The sequence below is a fragment of the Prionailurus viverrinus genome, chromosome A2, assembly GCF_022837055.1.
Source record: "Prionailurus viverrinus isolate Anna chromosome A2, UM_Priviv_1.0, whole genome shotgun sequence".
Taxonomy (NCBI): Eukaryota; Metazoa; Chordata; class Mammalia; order Carnivora; family Felidae; genus Prionailurus; species Prionailurus viverrinus.
In genome coordinates this window covers 73631621-73651749 of record NC_062562.1, presented here as the reverse complement: position 1 = coordinate 73651749, position 20129 = coordinate 73631621, and the positions used below count along the sequence as shown (strand labels likewise).

Here is a 20129-nt window from a genome sequence, read left to right as displayed (position 1 = left end):
TTATTATCACCAAAAACGTCTCTGGTTCCAATCTCCAGCTCAAGCCTCTGACATGAGTCTACTCTGGGCTCCCGGTCAGCTGGCCCTGCCTATTACTGGTCACAGCAGCTCTGAATATGTCCACTTCCGGCAGTCACTGAGCCTTCTGGTTATTCTAATTCACCTTTCAAACTGGACTGACTCCCACACCTTCCACTGAATAAATTGCTAGGAGCTCATGTTCCATCCCCATGGGCTCCTCTGTTCCTGGTCCTGGTTCTTCCTCCCATTCTGTCCTTCTGCAGTTGACTTTGGCCATGGCCTGTGATGAAGGAATGCCAGAAGAGGCAGAGGTTCAGTATTTAGAGGATCAAACACAGATGAAAAGGGGAAAATCATACTGTATATCTAGGAGCAAATAGCATTTTTAAGAGTGGGAAGACTTTGTAAAAAAAAAATGTAGTGCCTTCTAAATCTTTTTGGCATCACTTGGTTTAATATAAGATGGAAACATTTTTGTTTCAAATATTTACTTTCAAATTAAAATTCCAAACTTGAAAATTCTGTGTTTTGCAGTGTTTCTTTGGTGGGCCAAATAGGGGGATTTTCAAACTCCTTGAGATTAAGTAATTTTATTTTGTAATTTAGTTTTCTGTTTTTACATTTGAAGGTGTTACACAATGGCCTCATTATGGAGATGAAGCATCCGACCGTGGGGAAGATCTCAGTCCCAGGTTTGAAAACTTTGGTTATTTTCCTCAATACCTTCCTTCATTAATTATTCCCTGTGCTGATCCCTGCAGGTAGCTGGTGATTCCCCAAACAGTTTGTCAAGACATTACCCAACTTCTTCATTTGGATAAAAGGGAAACCTTAGAGTCATACCCACAAGCACATATACCTAGGCTACGGACTTGTGTCTTCGTTTTAACGAATATCTGATTGCCCTGGTAACCAAAATTGCTCATATTATCTGACTCCATTTTATGTAATCATGTGCTCACAAAACTACACAATGTAACTGCCAAAGATAGACAACAATAGATGTGGCAACTATTCTGAAATTACACATGGTTCATAGGTGAATGGGAAGGTAAGCCAGGCACGATGGAACTGGCATCCAGGGAAGGCTAGTGGCTGCTCAGACCAGGACATTTTTTTCCCTGAACTATGATTTACGGTGAGGATCTCAGCTTTGTAGATAAGGAAACAAAATATTTTCACTTAACTCAAAATACATTGAATTTTTCTAAGTTGACTCATACCAAACAAACTCACTAAGACATTTTGGTCCGAGCCAAAATGCCAACTTTTTCACTTCCGGGAGAGAGTTCTCTTTCCAGCAGCCAGAAGCCTCAGAGCATCCAAACTATAGTGAGAGCTCATGACCAGCTTGCTACCCTGACAAATCTCACTTCTCTAACAACCATAATGTTACTGTTCCTCAGCTCAGTTGTCTCTACTTGGGGCACTGCTGGGAAAACACGCCATGTTCTTGTTCCTCGGGTCCCTCTTTTATAGACTATATATAAACCATACACTTATTTTTGTCTTTTCTTCTGACAGAGGATAATGAAATTAGTTAGGATACAACTTTGATCATTGTTTACTTGAAGCTCAGTGCTGGTTACCTTGTTTGAAATTTGGGCATTCCCCAAACCCCTCACTCACCTGAGTCAAAACAGCATAGAGGGGTGCCTGGGTGGTTCAGTCAGTTAAGTGTCCAACTTTGACTCAGGTCATGTTCTCCCAGTTTGTTAAGTTCCAGCCTCACATCAGACTCTCTGCTGTCACCACAGAGCCTGCTTTGGATCCTCTGTCCCCCATCTCTGCCCCTCCCCCATGCTCACTCGCTATCTCTCTCTCTCTCTCTCAAAATAAATAAACAGCATAGAATATTTACTTCTCTAGGTATCAGATGGCACTTATTGAATACCTGCTATTGTTAGGTATTATGTAGCTATAATCTAATTTCAAGATTCAGGATCAGCTTGATAACGAAGTCCCAGAACAGATCAGATCATGACCATTGGTGCAAGAAGGAAAAGAAGAGGAAAGTGGGATGATAAAGTAAGTTGAAAGAGAAAATTCTTATGTACAAGAGTATAAGGACCACTGTCTGGGAATTAAGGAAGGTAACTAAGAGAGAGAGAGAGCAGGTGTAAGCATGTCAGAGACTGGAACCACATGTGAACAGGGAAATGCTATGAGGTGTAGACAGGTGGTGGAGGAAAAATAAAAGAATTATCATAAAAGCTAAGACAGTCACTTATTGACTCATATTATTGAGCATACTCCATATACACATTCCATGGGCAATGCTTTGGGTCCTGGGAATGTAAAAATAAACCACACCTGACCACATGGAGCTCAAACTCAATGGAGAGTCAGGTAATAAAAGCAACCAACAAATGTTCTGATAAGGGTTAAGTCATGATAAGTGCAAAAAAAAAAAAAAAAAAAAAGGACAGAACATGTGTTGTCGTAGAGAATAATGGAGGCAGATGGGACTTACATTAGTTTGAGTGATCAGAGAAAGCCTGGTCACGTATCAATGGAGAATTGAAGGATAATAAGAAGTTGACATTTGAAGAGTAGGGGAACGGTATTCCAAGCAGAGGGACCAGCATGTGAGAAGACTCTGAGTTGGGAAAGAGCAGGGTGTATTTTAAGCCAATAATAAAGGTGAGGTAAGGGGTGGGAAGTCAGACTGCAGAGAGAGGCAGAGCCGGGACACCCCACCAGATGTGGTTTTACTCTAATTTGATGCAGGGGAGTGAAATGGCACAATTTATAACTAAAAGCAGGCAATCACGTTCGGAAGTTGTTACGGGACTTCTGTCTTAAGTTAGGGTCATGGCAATAGCAGTGAAGAGTGGGGGTGGTCAAAACAATTTAATCACAGTGTTTTCAGTGTGAGGAGATCTTAAAAAATATTTTCGCTAATATTTTTTATTTTTTTATTTTTACTTTTTAAATGTTTACTTATTTATTTATCTTGTGGGGGGGGGGGGCAGCAGAGAAAGAGGGAGAGACAGAATCCCAAGCAGTTCCACACTATCAGCACAGAGCCTGACAGGGGGCTTGATCTCATGAACCGTGAGATAATGACCTGAGCTGAAATCAAGAGTCTGACACTTAATTGACTGAAGCACCTAAGTGCCCCTATCCAGCAGTTTTTAATTTTAATTTTTAAAACAGTGGAACTGAGTTCCAAGTGAAACCTCAATATCTAAAATATGTTAAAGCAGAGTTCTGCTGGTTGAGAGGTTAGCACTCTAACTGTTAAGCTTTCTTCCACTGCTTCCATCAGGCTGTCTCCTCCAAACACCTGCTTGAAACCATGGGATCTAAAGAACATTCAAGAACCTCTGATGAAACTTTATTCTACAAATTTACAGATGAGGTCATAGTCATTAATATCCTCAATACATGGGAGGAAAGGGTAAACATTTGAAAGTTAATTACAGTTGTTAGTATAGGAGGGAGAAAAGTAAGTCAGTGGTCAACCTACAGTGAAGTTATTGGTTCTGGCACTCTCTCAATCAATCAGATGTGAATTTGTTGGCTTTCCTGGCAAATGAGTGAACATCAATCTTGGGGAGAGAGAAATATTTTTTTTAGATTCCTAAGGAAAAAGCATACCCTTTTTGCTCATTTTATTTTATTTTTTATTTTTATTTATTTATTATTTTTTAATGTTTATTTTTTGAGAGAGAGAGAGAGGAAGAGAGAGAGCACAAGCAGGGGAGGGTCAGAGAAAGAGGGAGGCACAGAATCTGAAGCAGGCTCCAGGCTTTGAGCTGTCAGCACTGAGCCCCATGTGGGGCTGAATTCATGAACCGTGAGATCATGACCTGAGCAGAAGATGGACACTTAACTGACTGTGCCACCCAGGTGCCCCCCTTTTTGCTCCTTTTAATTTATAAGTGTATCACTTAGCTACTGTGATGATAATGCTGTGTAACAAATAACCACAAAAATCTCAGTTCCATTCAAACATAAGCATTTATTTATTCCACACACGTAGACCAGGTAGGGGGTAGCCAAGATGGACTTGCCTGGGTGACTTTGCTTTTGGGTGCAGGTCTGGCCAAGCGTGGCTCCTCACTATAACATGGGCTCAGCTCTGCCCCACGTATCTCTCGCATTCTTCACATGGCAATGGCAGGAAAATAAGAAGGCAAACAGAAACCACAAGGCCACAGAAGAACTGATACATAACTAGCAGACCCTTCTGTCGGCATTCCATTGGCCAAAGCAAGTTTAAGGCTGTGTTCCAAGGAGTGGAGGAATGTTTCTCTCTTTTTAAGAGAAATTGCAGAGTTACATGGAAGACTGGGCACAAAGAGAAGTAAATAATTGAGGCCAAAAATTCAATTTATCACAATACAATTCTCAGATCTTCAGCTCTTTCGGTTTTATCTGTTATTTTTATCTTTATTTCCCTTTGGAAAGTACTATTTTTGTTTCTTTAATTTCGATTGAGTTCAGGCATATTTTTGGTATATCTACTTTATTGACTTACCTTGTATCCGTTCTATAGGATTATCAGTATAGGAAATCTCAGATTTCTGGTGAAATGGATATGTTTAGGTTATTTTTGGAATTAGCATCTGAGCATCTCTTGAGAGCAGCACATTTGGACCACCCGTGAAAGAGGAGAGACAATTCTGCTCATGGATGTCAAAAAAGAAGTTGCTCTTGTATTTCCTAATTCACTGTATCCTACTGCGAGGCCACTCAGACAGGGTAAGAGGTATTAAATGTAAAGGGAATTTATAAGTAAATAATTACAATTTTTCCTGTGGATTTCCCCTTTCACTGATTGTATTTACCTATGATAGTTCCGCCTTTCTTTGTAAGGGATGTCCCCATTGGACAAGTTTTAGGCTATAGTTTGAATGCTGCAGAAACACCTCTAATTCTCCCACAATGCCTCACTGAGGTGAATCTGCCAAAACAGGAAACCCAGAGTGGAGTTAAAAGTGATATTATGCTACATTGTGTTCTAGTTGGCTAGTGGAGACATGTTTTTGAATTCATTACATGCAGTTTATATATTTATATATGTGTCTTTACATTTCCAATAAAAATCCTTACTAACATTACCTAAAACTACCTATTTAAATGTCCTTTAATATTAAGGAATTTCTTGTGACCTTCACTGAATTTTCCATACAATGCACTAATTTGCCTGAAAAGTTTTCTATCTTAGTCAGTTCTAGAAATACGTCTCTTGAAGAACAGCAGTAATTCTTTTAAAAAAATTTTTTTTAATTTTATTTAAATCCAAGTTAGTTAACATATAGTGTAATAATGGTTTTAGGAATAGAATTTAGTGATTCATCACTTACATAGAACATCCAGTGCTCATCCCCACAAGTGCCTTTCTTGACGCCCATCACCCATTTAGCCCATCCCCCCCCCACTTCCCCTCCACCAACCCTCAGTTTGTTCTCCGTATTTAAGAGTCTTTTATGGTTTGCCTTCCTCTCTGTTTTTATCTTATTTTTCCTTCCTTTCTCCTAGGTTCATTATTTTCTTAAATTCCACATGTGAGTGAAATCATATGATATTTATCTTTTTCTGACTGACTTATTTCACTTAGCACAAAACATTTGAGTTCTATCCATATTGTTGCAAATGACAAGATTTCATTCTTTTTGATCCCCAAGTAATGTTCCATTGTGTGTATATATATATATATATATATATATATATATATATATAACATCTTCCTTATCCATTCGTCACTCGATGGACATTTGGGCTCTTTCCATACTTTGGCTATTGTCAATAGTGATGCTATGAACATTGGGGTGCATGTCCCCTTCAAATTTTGTACTCTTTGGATAAATACCTAGTAGTGCAATTGCTGGGTTGTAGGGTAGTTCTATTTTTAACTTTTGAGGAAACTCCATACTGTTTTCTAGAGTGGCTGCACCAGTTTGCATTCCCACCAGCAGTGCAAAAGAGTTCCCTTTTATCCACATCCCTGGCAACATCTGTTGTTTCTTGAGTTGTTAATTTTATCTTCTGACAGGTATGAGGTTATGTTTTTGATTTGTATTTCCCTGATGAGAAGTGATGTTGAGCATCTTTTCATGTGTCTGTTAGCTATCTGGATATCTTCTTTGGAAAAGTGTCTGTTCATGTCTTTTGCCCATTTCTTTACTGGATTATTTGTTTTTTGGGGGTGGTGAGTTTCATAAGTTCTTTATAGATTTTGGATACTAACCCTTTATCCAATATGTCATTTACAAATATCTTCTCCCATTCCATCTATTGCATTTTAGTTTTGCTGACTTTTTTTTTTCCTGTGCAGAAACTTTTTATCTTGATGATGTCCCAATAGCTCATTTTTGCTTTTGTTTCCCTGGCCTCCACAGACATGTCCAGTAAGAAGTTTCTCTGTCCGAGGTCAAAGAGGTCAGCAATAATTCTTATACAATATTTATTGCACCATTTTTAGAGATGATAAATCCACACCATTCCCTTAGGTGCTCAGTTTAGAGCTCTCATATAAGATACTAATTGATCAATACCTTAAAGGTCTTGGTCAATCAATTTTAATATTCTTTTAACAAGGATAGGAAATTATTAACCTCTTCAAAATTTCTTTTAGCTACTTAAATAATTATTGTAAGTACTTAATACATTGTTCCAATATTTGTAATCATTATTGATACTAAAGTGAGTAGAATGATCTAAACTATTTCTTTTATTAGTTTATATCTGTTGCGACATACTCCCTTTTAATATCATTTCCCACTACCTCCAATCTATAGTAAATAATTAAGAAAGAAATTTCGTTTGTGTGGATACATGTCTTTGAAAACATATGAAATAGTTAATGTTCATGAACGATCTGTAAGTATGAGTTGTAGTTAAGCTCATACCATTGTTCTTTATTTCATATATTGTTCATTAAACTACTCTCTCATTTGAGCTTTAAAGCCTATTTGACAGTTTTAAAAGTGGAAAGACACTAAGAAAAATTAATTCTTAGTGGGGATATAAATGACAAAATGCATCCTATCTCTCTTTGCCAGGCTTAAATATTCTGGTATTCCAAGAGTCCCCAGGAGGGCGGCGTTCATTAGTCGGAGGTTACCATTAGTTTAATGACGGAGGTATCAGCACAGTGAGCACAATGTACTAATATGCTCATAATTAACTAATGTAACCTGAGAACTGAGTTGAGTAGTAAAATCTCAAACACACAAACTTCAATCTATGGTCTTCTATTGGCTAGATGAAGCTCTGGTAATAGAGCTGTGCCCAGGTCAGGCTCAGTCGCTCAGGAGGCTTACACTTCACCAGGGAGGGCTTATTGGACTAGAAGGAAAAAGGGGATCAGCATTTCCATGGAGAACCTGAGGCCACAGCAGGGTGCTGGGAGAGCACAGACCAGGGAGACCTCATCTAGTGTGTGGCATCAGGGGAGGCTTCCCTAAGAAGTGAAATGTACAGACACACAAACAATGGCCAGCTGTCAGTTGGCAAATCTGGTGTGGGCTGTGGGGGCCTTCAGGAGGCCATGCTGGTGTACAGGAGGAGCTGAGGAAGGGCTCAAAGGGAGAAAGTGAGAGGGGCAGGTTCACAGTCACCCTGACGAGGTAGGCAGAGGCAGGAAGAATAAGACCTAATACAGAACTAATGACCAAACTAAAAACAAATCAGAATGTAAAGGAGATCTATGCCAAGGTCTCTGAGGTCCTTGGTATCTGGAGAAGGGATCTGGAAGAGGAGCTCGGGTAGGAGCCTCAACCTGGTTTGGCAGATGTTCTCACTGACTGCTTTTAGGTATAATTTCTAGAAACCTTCTAACTCCATTGGAGATTTTTGTAAAACTCATAATGTCCTGAAGTTTAAACTATGAAACTGATAGCAGTTTGTATGTAATTGCTAAATTACAAAGTAAGTTAAAGTTCACACCACAACATTTCATCAACAAGAGATTGGCCATTATATAAACATCACCTTATTTGTGACTGTAGTGGAAAGATATTCCACTGGTTATCGCATTCCAAAGGACTGCCCGTTTCCATGGCACCATTTGTCATTTGCATCTTGTAATTCTGCTGCCCATTGGCCTTTTAGCCAGAGTGGAACACGCTGTCCTCCATGGTCTATGTAGATGCCAAATCACCTTGGTTTTGAGTTCCATACTTCAAAGGCTGTCACTGAAATCGAGTTTGATGTGTAACTCTAAACTTTCTCACCATAACCATTTACAGATACTTCCCTGTGTGTACTGCAATTGTCCGATTCCAGTAGCACTTCTGGGAAATATTTTAATGGGGAGTGTGTCAGTGCTGTTAAAGGGAAGTAGTCTTCTGTGCCTGTGAAGTGATTTTATTATTTATTTACTTATTTATTTTAAATGTGCTATTTTTTAAATATAATTTATTGTCAAATTGGTTTCCATACAACACCCAGTGCTCATCCCAACAAGTGCCCTCCTCAGTGCTCATCTCCCACATTTCCCTCTTCCCCATCCCCCCATCAACCTTCCATTTAAGTGTCCATCAACTGACAAATGGATCAAGAAGATGTGAAATGATTTTAAATTGAATTACCCTTGCCTGCTTGTACCCTGATCTGTGTTTTTCAGCAAGCAGCTCTAAGTTCTTTCATTTTATTTTTTTAAGTTTATTTATTTATTTTGAGAGAGAGCAAGAGAGCGAATGAGCCTGAGCAGGGGAGGGGCAGAGAGAGAGAGAGAGAGAGAGAGAGAGAGAGAATCCCAAGCAGCATCCACGCTGTCAGCACAGAACCCAATGTGGGGCTTGAACTCATGAACCGTGAGGTCATGTCCTGAGCTGAAATCAAGAGTCAGAGGCTTAATTGACTGAGCCACCCAGACACTTCTTTAAGTTCTTTTAAATAAAACTTTTGTTAAGTCTTTTCCCCATAATATTTTAATATTCGTATTTGGACTCTGCAACAGTTTTTAACTAGTCAGTGTTGGGGCAGGAAGGACAATCACTGCTATGAGTTAATGGAGCTCAAACCAACTTATTGGAATATTGATGTCTGGATTTTATAGTGAAATTTGAAAAAGTTGAATGTACTTCTGTGATTACCTGACATTTTTTTTATTTCTTTAAAAATTTTTTTTAGACACTTATTTATTTTTGAGAGACAGAGTGAAAGCAGGAGAGGGGCAGAGACAGAGGGAGACACAGAACCAAAAACAGGCTCAAGACTCCACACTGTCAGCACAGAACCCCACAGGGGCTTGAACCCACAAACCATGAGATCATGACCTGAGCTGAAAAGTCAGATACTTAACTGACTGAGATACCCAGGTGCCCCTATTTTTTAATTTCTGAATGTTTTGCAAGACTTTTTATAAATGATGAATGTCTTTCTTTTGTAAGCTTCTGGAGGACAAAAATATTATCATTTGAAATCAAACCAGCACCCTCTATACCAACTAAACAATTAATAGACATTTTCTGGGTGATGATTAGAATAAAAAACTATTAGGTGAAAAATAATTAAAAACCTGATTTGTGACAATTTTAAGCAGTATGGATTTTTTATGAACAGATGGACTATTTATGAACAGAATAACGTGGAAGTTATCTGAAAGAGATTTATTGTACATTTTTAGTTTGTTTCCAGTTTGAAGTACACACTTTACATGGAGTGACCACCTAGTCTCCTGTATCGTTGCCAGTCTTCCTCCGCTAAGCCTTCATGTTGCCCTCGTGCTTTTAGCTGTTTTATTCTCTTTAGATAGAAACTTAGATAGTGTCTCTGAAATCACATACCCTCAAAGTGCAGTTACATTTCTACAATCGTTTACAGCAATGGACAAAGCTGTCACAGATCTCACCAGGGAGAAAGAAAAATTAAGAGGAACCAAAGTTTCAGCTTGTATCCCTCCATAAAGTTTAAAAATGTTGGTGCTTGTAAGGAATCCTATGTAAAGCCAATCTGAGAGTGGAAGGTGAGATAAGTTATTTCTTCCAGGTAGAAAAATCTTTCAGATGACAACAGGAAGAGTGTGTAAAGTTTTCATGTTGTGTGTAGTACTCAATCTATCTTCTAGAAAGAGCATACTCCTTCGGGGACCAGGTTAAGCTGTAAAGAGAGGAAACAGATGAAAGCAAGGTTCTACAGGCTGTCAACAGAATGAGAGAAAGCTGGCAGGGAAATGAATTTTCAAATAGACTAGCCATGGTACTTCCCAAAGTCCTCAATTATTTTTAACTTTATTAAACCCTTAACCCATGGCAATGTACTGAGAGTTAAATAAATCAGTGTATTCCCAGGTGATTTGACATTGAGTGCCTGCAGCCTTCTCTGGCAGTCCTGTTACAATGAGGCAGGGCCGTAGACATTGTTATCCTTTAGTGAGAAATGAATAGCACAGTGACTTCCCTTCCTAGGAGAGCAGGGAGGAAGCAGAGGAGGAGTGAATCGCATCTCCAGGAATGTCTTTCCATAAGGAACTGGAGAAGCCCTAAGAGCCAAGTTACTGTCGCTGATATGACTTAGGGATCTCCATCAACTATGCTTATCTGTGCCATGAGGAAGAAATATTTTGTGAGAGCTGGGCTTTCATGCTCAGGGAATTCATGTTCCTGTTAGTAGGGACTGGGAAAATGGCCAAGATCTCAGTTGTTCCTCTTCAACCTGTCCTCATCAATCTCAGCACTGAGATAAGTGAATCTGTCTAGTAGACAATAAACTCTTGTTGCAAGTCAGTCCTAAGTTATCAATAAAGTTCTGGGGCACAGAGTTGTTTTCACTATTAGAAAGTGACATGTAGGCTGAAGACTTTTTCTAGGTGAATATTTAATTGGAGGTGTTTTCTCCAACTATCACTCTGCAGAATGATCCTTGAGGTTAGGGGTGTTTGAAATCATCTGAGAAGACCACTGAATGTTGAACAAAATCTAGAAATCCGAACCAAACAAAATAAAAACAAATGGCTCCACGAAGAGTGGAAGTCTCAGGGATGGTTAAGCATTTTGGTTATTTTGTCCTAAAAGGTGGATGGATTAGATGTTTTCTGGGATCCGTGCTAGAGTCCTTGCTGCCCTAGTAGCAGCCAACTTACATTGGGTACCCAGAGAAGTCTTTTTCTGGATCAAATTTAAATACAGACTTTCTGATGGGTCTTTAGAGGATAAATTAATTAAATGTAATTAGGCATGTACATTGGCTGGAGAAGTAAAATCGGATGCCATCTAATAGCTAAGTACAAAAAAAGTTAAAATAATCTTTCAGTTTAGATTTCCACGTTATAGAGTTATCTTGGATAGTCAAGAAGTGACACTACTTTTGCCTCCAAGTGTGCTTCAGCCTAGAGTGAATTGCTTGCCTTCATTGCCAGGTTCATTCATGGCTGGAGAGTCAGTCCTCTCTGAGAGAGAAATGGCTTTGCTCTCCTCTAGTGCTCCCAGGTAGGAACTCTTTGGTTCATGAAGAGGTGACAGTCGGGCTGAACCCAAGAAAGTTGTTTTCTTTAAATATGCTTCCTTAATGTCAAGATACATTCCTGTTAAGACTTAGCCAGAGAAAACATCGGAGTAAGCCATCCTTTTGTTTAAAAGGATGATAGTTTAATTTTGACTAGGCCTACAGTGTTATGTTAATATTAATGAGAGGTATTGGTGGAGGTGAAGAAATGGTAGTAAAGGGTTAGATAAGAACCTCCAGCCATCTTAACACAACCAATAGGTCATGGGCAATATCCCATGTATCACATCACCTCCAAACCATAAGGATTTACTTGACTTTGAGCTGGGCCCTTGGGGTTCACTGCTCATCTCTTTCTCTGTAAGAGTGATGCTATCTTTTGTGTGTGAATTATGTATCAGCTTCTATGGAACCAAATTTCCATGTTGTCGTGTCTTTATCTGCTATGGCATTACTAGTCAGCGTGTCTCTGGGCTCATCCTTTGAGCCCAGAGGGGGCATAGAGGGGGAGGGATGAGGCTCTTTGAAGTGCTCCCCCAGCTTGTCCTTCATCAGAACATCATATAAGGCACAGTGGGCTCTTGGAATGGCCCAACAATTAGTCTAACCCACTCAGAACCCTGTGTCTGTTGAAAGTGTCCCTAGGAACCCTATTCTCCAGTTCATTACAAGAAACCAAGTGCTTTTCAAACAATTAAGCAAAAACCTAATTTTAATTAAATTAAATAGGAAAGGAAAAATTAATCCAAGATATTTTAGGGATTTGAAGAGAGTGTATGGCCAAGTACTGACAAGTAAGAGAAGCAGTACCCGTATAGATTTAGAGACTGTCCTCAGCACAGTCCGCCCCCCACCCCCTCCCATTAAGCCCTCAAAGACCTAACCTGTTTTCTCTTTGTTGCTGGGCCTTCAAGTTTGCATGTGACCTTAAGTGATTCACTTTGCCTTTTAGTGTCTTGTCTTGATGTTCTAATGGGATTGATCTTTTCGGCCTTTCGATTTAAAGGAAAGATGCAATTCACCATACTGCATGCAAATATGTTTTGTGAATAGATTTTAATGACTTCATTGCTGGGGAACATTCAAATTGGAAACAAGGGACTATAAGGGAACATCTGTTGAGTCTTTCTCTATACATGGTACATATATGAGCCCTTTATAGACACAGTGTGTTTAATCTCCAGGACAATTCAGTTAACCATTCATTATTTTTCTTTTAAGTTTATTTGTTTATTTTGAGACAGAGAGAGAGAGAGAGAGAGAGAGAGCGCAATCGCACACAGGAGTGGGGGAGGGGCAGAGAGCGAGGGAGAGAAGATAGTCCTAAGCAGGCTCTATGCTGTCTAGGTGAGCCCAGTGGAGGGCTCAATCTCACCGAATCCTGAGATCTATGACTTGAACTGAAATCGAGTCGGACGCTCAACTGACTGAGCCACCCAGGCGCTCCTTATTATCATGTGCATTTTTACAGATGGGAAAGTTGACACTCGCTGAGTGTTGCAGGGTCACTGGGAACCCACATCTGGGTATCCTTGAACTCTGTCCTCTTTTTCCCGATTACTACCATCTCCTAAAGTTGAGCCAATCATTGAGTTTTTACCTTACAACTTTATTCTCTCACGGGAAGACCCCTTAATGTATCTTAAATGTTTCATTTAAAAAAGATCAACTAGGCAATTTATTTAAAGAATGCTTAAATTTCAAGAATTTGAACTTAGAGACTATTTCCTTTGGGAATTAAGTTTGTTTTTATTTTTTATTTTTTATTTTTTATTTTTTACCAAGTCTATAATTATGTTTCTTTGAAAGACAAAAAAGTCTTTGGAAAATATATTGTTAGGCCATTTTGATATTCTCAAGAGCATGGAAGTGTAAATGCACCAAAACATGTGGGTTACATTTCCCTCAAGTTGTGCCGTTTTCACACATTAACAGAAAAGCAGTTTGAAAGGGAAAAAAAAGAGAAATGTTTGGGATGTATATGCAGATTTCAATCATCAAAAAAAAAAAAAAAACTGAAGATGTTAAACTGTCACCCTGACTTACCCAGATTTCTCATCTTTCCTATGATCTGACCGTGGCCCTGGTGCTGTGTGGGCAAATTTCCTCTGGCTCACGGGGGACTGATTTTGTTTTAAAGTCAGAACCTAGTTCCCTTTGAGTAACACTAATTAAACTGCAAACAATGTGGTGTTGGTATAAGAAAGTTAAGATGATTTTTTTTTTTTCAAGTGAATGGTTGGTACTATATCTAGAGCAAGAATTTAAAAAGTAATTAGTGACAAATTCTGTAAGGTTCCACTTATATGAAATACCTAGAGTAGTTAAGTTCATAGAGACAGGAAGTGTAAGATTTGTTGCCAGGCTCTGGGGGAGGGAGGAATGGGGAGTTAGTGGTGAATTGGTACAAAGTCTCAGTTGGGGAAGATGAAACATTTCTGGAAGTGGGCAGTGCTAATGGTTGGACAACAGTGTGAATGCCCTTAATGCCACAGAACTGGACACTTCGGTAAATTTTATATTATCGATATTTTGTCCCAATAAAAATATGGTTGCTAAAAAAATGTAGCTAACTTCTAACTTGTTTTCCTGTGTACATGTGATCTATCCACGTGGTGTGCATCCAAGGATGTGGAGAGTGGAGTGCATGTAGACTTAGCCAGCGAGACCTGAGTGCAAAACCCGGCTCTGCAGATTATAAATGGAGATAATAGACAGCCTCCCTTGTCTGACTCAGTGACCTGTCTTATCTGTAATACAAAATCAGACACTGTGACTTAACAATCGTTAAATACTATGTGCCAAAGTTCAGCACATAGAAGGAGTAAGTGGAAGCATGCTGTAGATAATTAATAAACTCTGTTTTTAAGTTTTTTTTTTAATTTATTTTGAGAAAGAGAGTAGGGGAGGAACAGGGAGAGAAGGAGAGAGAGAATCCCAAGCAGGCTCCGGGATGTCAGCACAGAGCCTGATACGGGGCTCGAACTCACAAACTGTGAGATCATGACCTGAGCCGAGATCAAGAGTCAGACGCTTAACTGACTGAGCCACCCAGGTGCCCCGATAATTAATAAACTCTTAACAGTACCTGCAGCAGCACAGACTCTTGAGGGGAGATAAAACTAGCCACGTTATTAGTTATTTGTCAAATTTTAAAAGTGGAAATAATCATGGGCATTTTCTCTAGGTCAGACGTGATACAATGATACAAATGATGCAAATCATTCTTTTTTTGTTTCACAAACTTTTGTCTGGGATCTACTCTGTGCCAAGTGTAGGCAGACAAGGAACTCGGTCTTGTGGTTGCATTTGACAGCGACCGATCCGAGGAAATGCCTTGGGGACACGGAAACGGTGGCACAGTCACTGCCAGTTGTGTGTGTTAGGACAAACCAGCCTCTTTATTCATCTTCCAGGTAGGTGCTCTTGGATAAATATGTCATTCGTGGAGTCAATGGAGACGGTGTAGTGTGAAAGCATCCTTCCCAAACAGCATTGTTCTCCGACAGAACATGCAGGTGAAAATAATAATTCAGGGATGGCAGCTGATGATGTAACAGTTTGTTTAAGGGAAATTAGAGAAGGGCTGTGACGCCATGCGACATTTCCAAAATATACTCTGCAGACCCCATGGTTTCTTGAAGTCCTAATAATTGTCCCAGCAAGACACGAGTCTTGTCAAACAGCTTTGGGAAACCTATGTTAAACAAAGGTCAGTGAATGTTCTACTTTTCTCAGAACTATGAACATTCTAAGATATGTTTTCGGTCACTAAGAGGGGGATACTAAATGCCCCATTTCCTTACGTTATTTGACAGTGGAACCTTTTTCTCCCCCAAAGCTCATGGAAAAGCATTTTGTGGGTTACCCCACTGGGAACATGTGTCCCTTAGAGCCACATGGGACAGGTTGTAATGGTCATTTACTGGATAAATTTGGCTAGTTTACAGTTAGAAAGGGAGGGGAAACCAGCTAAGAAAAGTGTCCCTTCTCTGAAGGGTAGAATTTTCTCTTGTTTCTTAGCTCAAGGGACCCAGGGGTCCTGAGGAATATTAGAAGATTTTTTTCTTTCTTTTGTGAGGGATGAACACCCAGAAACACTGGGCAGGAGAGGGTCAGCCAGGAGCACAGCCATGGGGGCTTCAGGGGGGCCAGCAGGCTGTAGTGTGGAGGCGGGGCGCCTTCCCTCCGAGCTGGTTCAGCCCCGGCCAGCGAGAGCCACACTGAGCAGTGAAAGGCACTGGGCACGGATTGAGGGCAACACTGAAGTGCAGATCAGGAATAGCTCACACGGTGATGCTCTTGCTCTAGGAGCAAAAACTATCCTGGGATCTAAAGGAATCACTTAAGGAGGAACACTTTCTCTTCATCGCTCCGCAGTAACGCTGCGTTAGGGGGATTCTGCACAATTGTTCTTACGCTGGCTTAGAAAATGGAGTTGATTAAGTGAAAGGAAAAATTTTAAATGTGACAAAGATGATGAGGTGATTAAGGGGTAGAATTTAAGTGGCGAGATGTGGAGAATTTAAGATGTATGACTGAGTAGCGATGACAGTGGGGTATATGATAGCTGCCTATAAATACCCAATTAATTGCCTAATGCGGCAAATGAGAAGAAACAGGCTTTAAGCACAAAAGGGAAACTTGAACTGAAGTCTGTTAGGGAAACATTATTTACCAGTAAGGGTGATTTGACTGCCTTCACACAGGAAGTCAGTGGAGTTATTTGGGCAAAGATTCAGGATGATACTTTTCTTGCTTATAAAATCCCGAGGCCAACAAAGTTTCTTTCTTTAAAGTGAATACATACATCTTCATGTTTCTTAGGAGCAGAAATTGTAGACTGGAGAAACATATTTAATTTGTGGCAGGGTATTATGAGCTGGTAGCAACGCTTACGGTTGTTTTCAGCCTCTAGATGCGTTTTCCCTTAGGCTGAATTATAAGTAATATTCTTGGTGGTAAGAATCATAGAAAATTTATGCATTGTGTTCTACTGCGTGGGGAGGTACACTTGTGATGTAAAGCATAAGAAGAGTTACTTTAGGGAACACTCGCTAAAACTAGCCAACAGTCAGTGTGATTAGGCATCTGGTGCTTGACAGAGATCGTCTCTAATTATCACATCGACATTCTGAGGGAGTCCTTAGTATCCCCATTTTACAGATGAGCAAACTGAGAAATTAAATAACTTGACCAAAGTTATTTGGTAACTTGCAAACTTACTCCAGTGAATTGCAGACCCGGAATTTGCATTCAATGCTGAGTTACTCAAAACTCCATGCCCTTTTATTGCGATGTTATGCTGCCTCCTGAAGGCATTTTTGATCATCGCTTTTATACACTTTAGACCAATGGCTTAGTGTATTTGAAGTACTCCTGAGAGTGAAATGGTCTGCTCATGTGTGCGAGTGCATGGTCACTAAGACTGTTGCCCACACCCAGAGCAGATAATGCTATGGCATGGCTGGAGCCAAGCACTTGCACGGGGAATGAACTAGACAGGGCTGGAGGAAGGGACGGTTGGCTCCAGCTTTTTGCACAGTCAGAGCTGATGTATGGAGGAGCTTTGTCAGATCTCGCAAACGGCATCCAGATTTGATTATAACTTCTCTTTGTGGTCTTTGAAGATTTTTGTTGTTTCTTCCCTTGCCTCATGGAGTTCAGATCTATTTTCACATAAACAGAAATGATTCCTCCTTTCTGAGCACTTCATTGTTGGTGGCATTGTGGAATGTCCCAGGAAGGGGGAATGGGCCCAATTATAAAGGAGAAATTCCTCTTAGGCTTGCGTGTTTACATGAAAATGCCAACGCCACCAGCTGTTACAATAGCGGGCCTGGGGTGAAGCCTTATTTCCCAACTGGCTTACACCCTCCACACAGCAGGGGGAGATCTTTCCAGTAGACTCCATTGGAAGACAAAAAAAAAAAAAAAGTTTCCCCCAAAAGTGTCCTCCTGTGTTTGAGTTTTACAGGAAATTGAGGAAATCTGCACTGTGCTGTACTTTTTATTTCAGTAGGAAGTTCCCAAATTATAAACATGGAAGTAACAAATTATAATTATTGTCTCTCTTTTTTTCCCCAAATTTTTAACGCTTATTTATTTTTGAGAGAGGTGGTGGGGGGGAAGGGTTAGAGAGAGGAGGGACACAGAGGATCCAAAGAGGGCTCTGGCCTGTTAGCAGGGAGCCCGATGTGGGGCTCAAATCCACAAACTGTGAGATCATAACCTGAGCCAAAGTTGGTCGCTTAACCAACTGAGCCATCTAGGTGCCCCACTAATTATTCTCTCTTAAATACCTTACCTCAGCTTACCACTGAGGAGTGAATGTTTGCTTTGACTAGGGGGAATGTAGATTGAAAAAATTAATTTCACATTCCTATTTATAGGACACTTGAGACAAACAGCCCCTCAGTGTGACCGTTACCTCATTCGCCTTTTTTCACCATCAGGACTGACTACTTATGTCTTTTACATTCACGGAACGCATTTCAAATCTCAGGAATTTGGTTCCATAGCAGGACCTTAGCAGAGATGATATATATCATCTTGTTTGGCTATCTTTTAATGCTTTCTTCTTTTCTTTAAAAAAAAAAAAAACATAAATGGTATATTAGTACTGATGGAAAAACCAGGTCTGACAGGAAGGTTGAAAAAAATAAGTTACTTAAATAATTCTTCTGGAATCATTCAAGACAGTAGGGTGGAGTAGACTCTAGAAACAAAACAATGTCATCCTAAAGATTATATTTTTTTAAAATTAAGCTTCTTTGGGGCTGTTTTCCTGCATTGAAATGGCCAATGCATCTTCCCTGTCGACACTCCTGATCAAGGAAACCTCAATCCTATTTCCTGCCCCTTCCACCTAGTGTCCAAGGTGAGCTGTGGATTTCCTGGACAGGAGCACTACGGCAGCTGGGACACACCCAGCTTTCCACATCAGGACACGGGTTGGAGCAACATGCTCTTTCTGAGGAGAGAATTTCTCCCTGACGGTGCTGGAGGCTCATCTTTCTCAATTACTACAACTTTAGAGGTCCTCTGCATGCCTGGTAGTTCGGGTTCTCATCAGAATGATGTTTCTCAGTTCCGTGGTCTCCAGGTAGCAATAGAGTCCCTGAGGCATCAGAAAACAGAAGTGATGGCTTCTTCCATGCTTGGAGTTTTAGATTCAGCAGTTCGTTTGTAGTGAATTACAGATTTGTTTCTTTCTGGTTCATTTTTCCGCATCTTAAATTGCGAAAATTTCCAGTAAGACAAGGGGGAAAAAAAAAAGCTGTCACTTAAACACATTTGGTCTTAAATCAAATTAAAATGATAGGAACTCCAAACCAAAGGTTCCATTCAGGTTGAAATACCAAGATATTTTCTGTGGAAATAGATTTGTTTGTTTCCCTTTAAAACAAACAAACAAAAACAAAACAAAATAAACCAGCAAACAAAAAAAAAACCAACACAGAAACGAAATTTGCCGGACACAGCTTCGTGGGCTCTTGCATTCAGTTGTCCCCAGACGCCCTACCTGGGATCCAGAGAGTCCAATAAATGCTGTTAGGGCCATGTTGTTTCAGAAAAGTAAATAAAAACTATGTGCTTCCCTTGAAAGCCTTCACATGATCTATTTGAGTATTTGAGCCAAAAGAAAAATCAGAGAATCAAAGGTTTCCAAACCAATATAAAAAGCAAATTGGGCCCATCTTTATTATTTCCTTTGCCTCTGTTTAAAAGGACAAGCCGAGTGCCTGGATGGCTCAGTCGATTAAGCATCCGATTCTTGATTTTGGCTCAAGTCATGATCTCATGCTGACAGCACAGAGCCTGCTTGGGATTCTCTCTCTTTCTTTGCCTCTCTCTCTTTGCCTCGTCACCCAATCATACTCTCTTCCTCTAAAAAAAAAAAAAAAAAAAAAAGAAAAGAAAAAAGAAAAAAAAAGAAAAAAGAAAAAACAAACATTAAAAGGACATAGGAAGTAATGACAAAGAAGGCCAAAGAGAGGCAAGCCAAGGTGGGGGGAATAGAATTTATGACTGAAAAAAATAGAGGGAATACTCATATTTAAGCAGTTTCTGAAATTGCCTAAATCTTCTGCTCTAGTCAACCGGCACACCTCTTCTGAGATGCAGGAAATCCTCCCACAACATGGCAGCTCCCTGTGCTTTCCTTGAATATAACATCACCCTCTGAGTTTTCATGCATGTTTATTATTTTCTTTGGACTTCTCTTCTTTACCCTTATTAAATTTTTCACTATACAAAAAGAAATGTCAACATTTAACCTTTCATGTGAGGTGGGAAAAGGAGAATGTTTATTTCAGCTCTCTTCTGTTTAAACACAACAGAATTCTGTTATGATGTAACTTTACTTTTGCATTCCCATGTGATATGGTTAAAAACTTAGAAAATTACTTAAAAAAAGCAATACGTGTCATTTCTACACAAATCCTCGTGTCAAGTCTGGTGTTACCAGAAAATCCAGCTTTATATTCTTAATTTTTTTTAACATTTATTTATTATTGAGAGACAGAGAGAGACAGAGCACAAGCAGGGGAGGGGCAGAGAGAGGAGGAGACACAAAATCTGAAGCAGGCTCCAGACTCTGAGCTGTCAGCACAGAGCCCGACGCAAGGCTTGAACCCACAAACTGTGAGATCATGACCTGATCCGAGGTCGGTCGCTCAACCAACTGAGCCACCCATGCTCTCCCA

General features: G+C 39.9%; 1 protein-coding gene across 3 annotated transcripts in view; it reads left to right on the top strand.

The window, feature by feature from the left end:
- The window catches only part of SUGCT (succinyl-CoA:glutarate-CoA transferase), a 760970-nt gene that overhangs the window by 657156 nt on the left and 83685 nt on the right, over nt 1–20129 (top strand). For all 3 annotated transcript variants that reach the window (XM_047849630.1, XM_047849625.1, XM_047849624.1), the window contains one exon: nt 650–713. In XM_047849630.1, coding sequence (XP_047705586.1) covers nt 650–713 — 64 coding nt within the window. The remainder of the gene's footprint in view (nt 1–649; nt 714–20129) is intronic.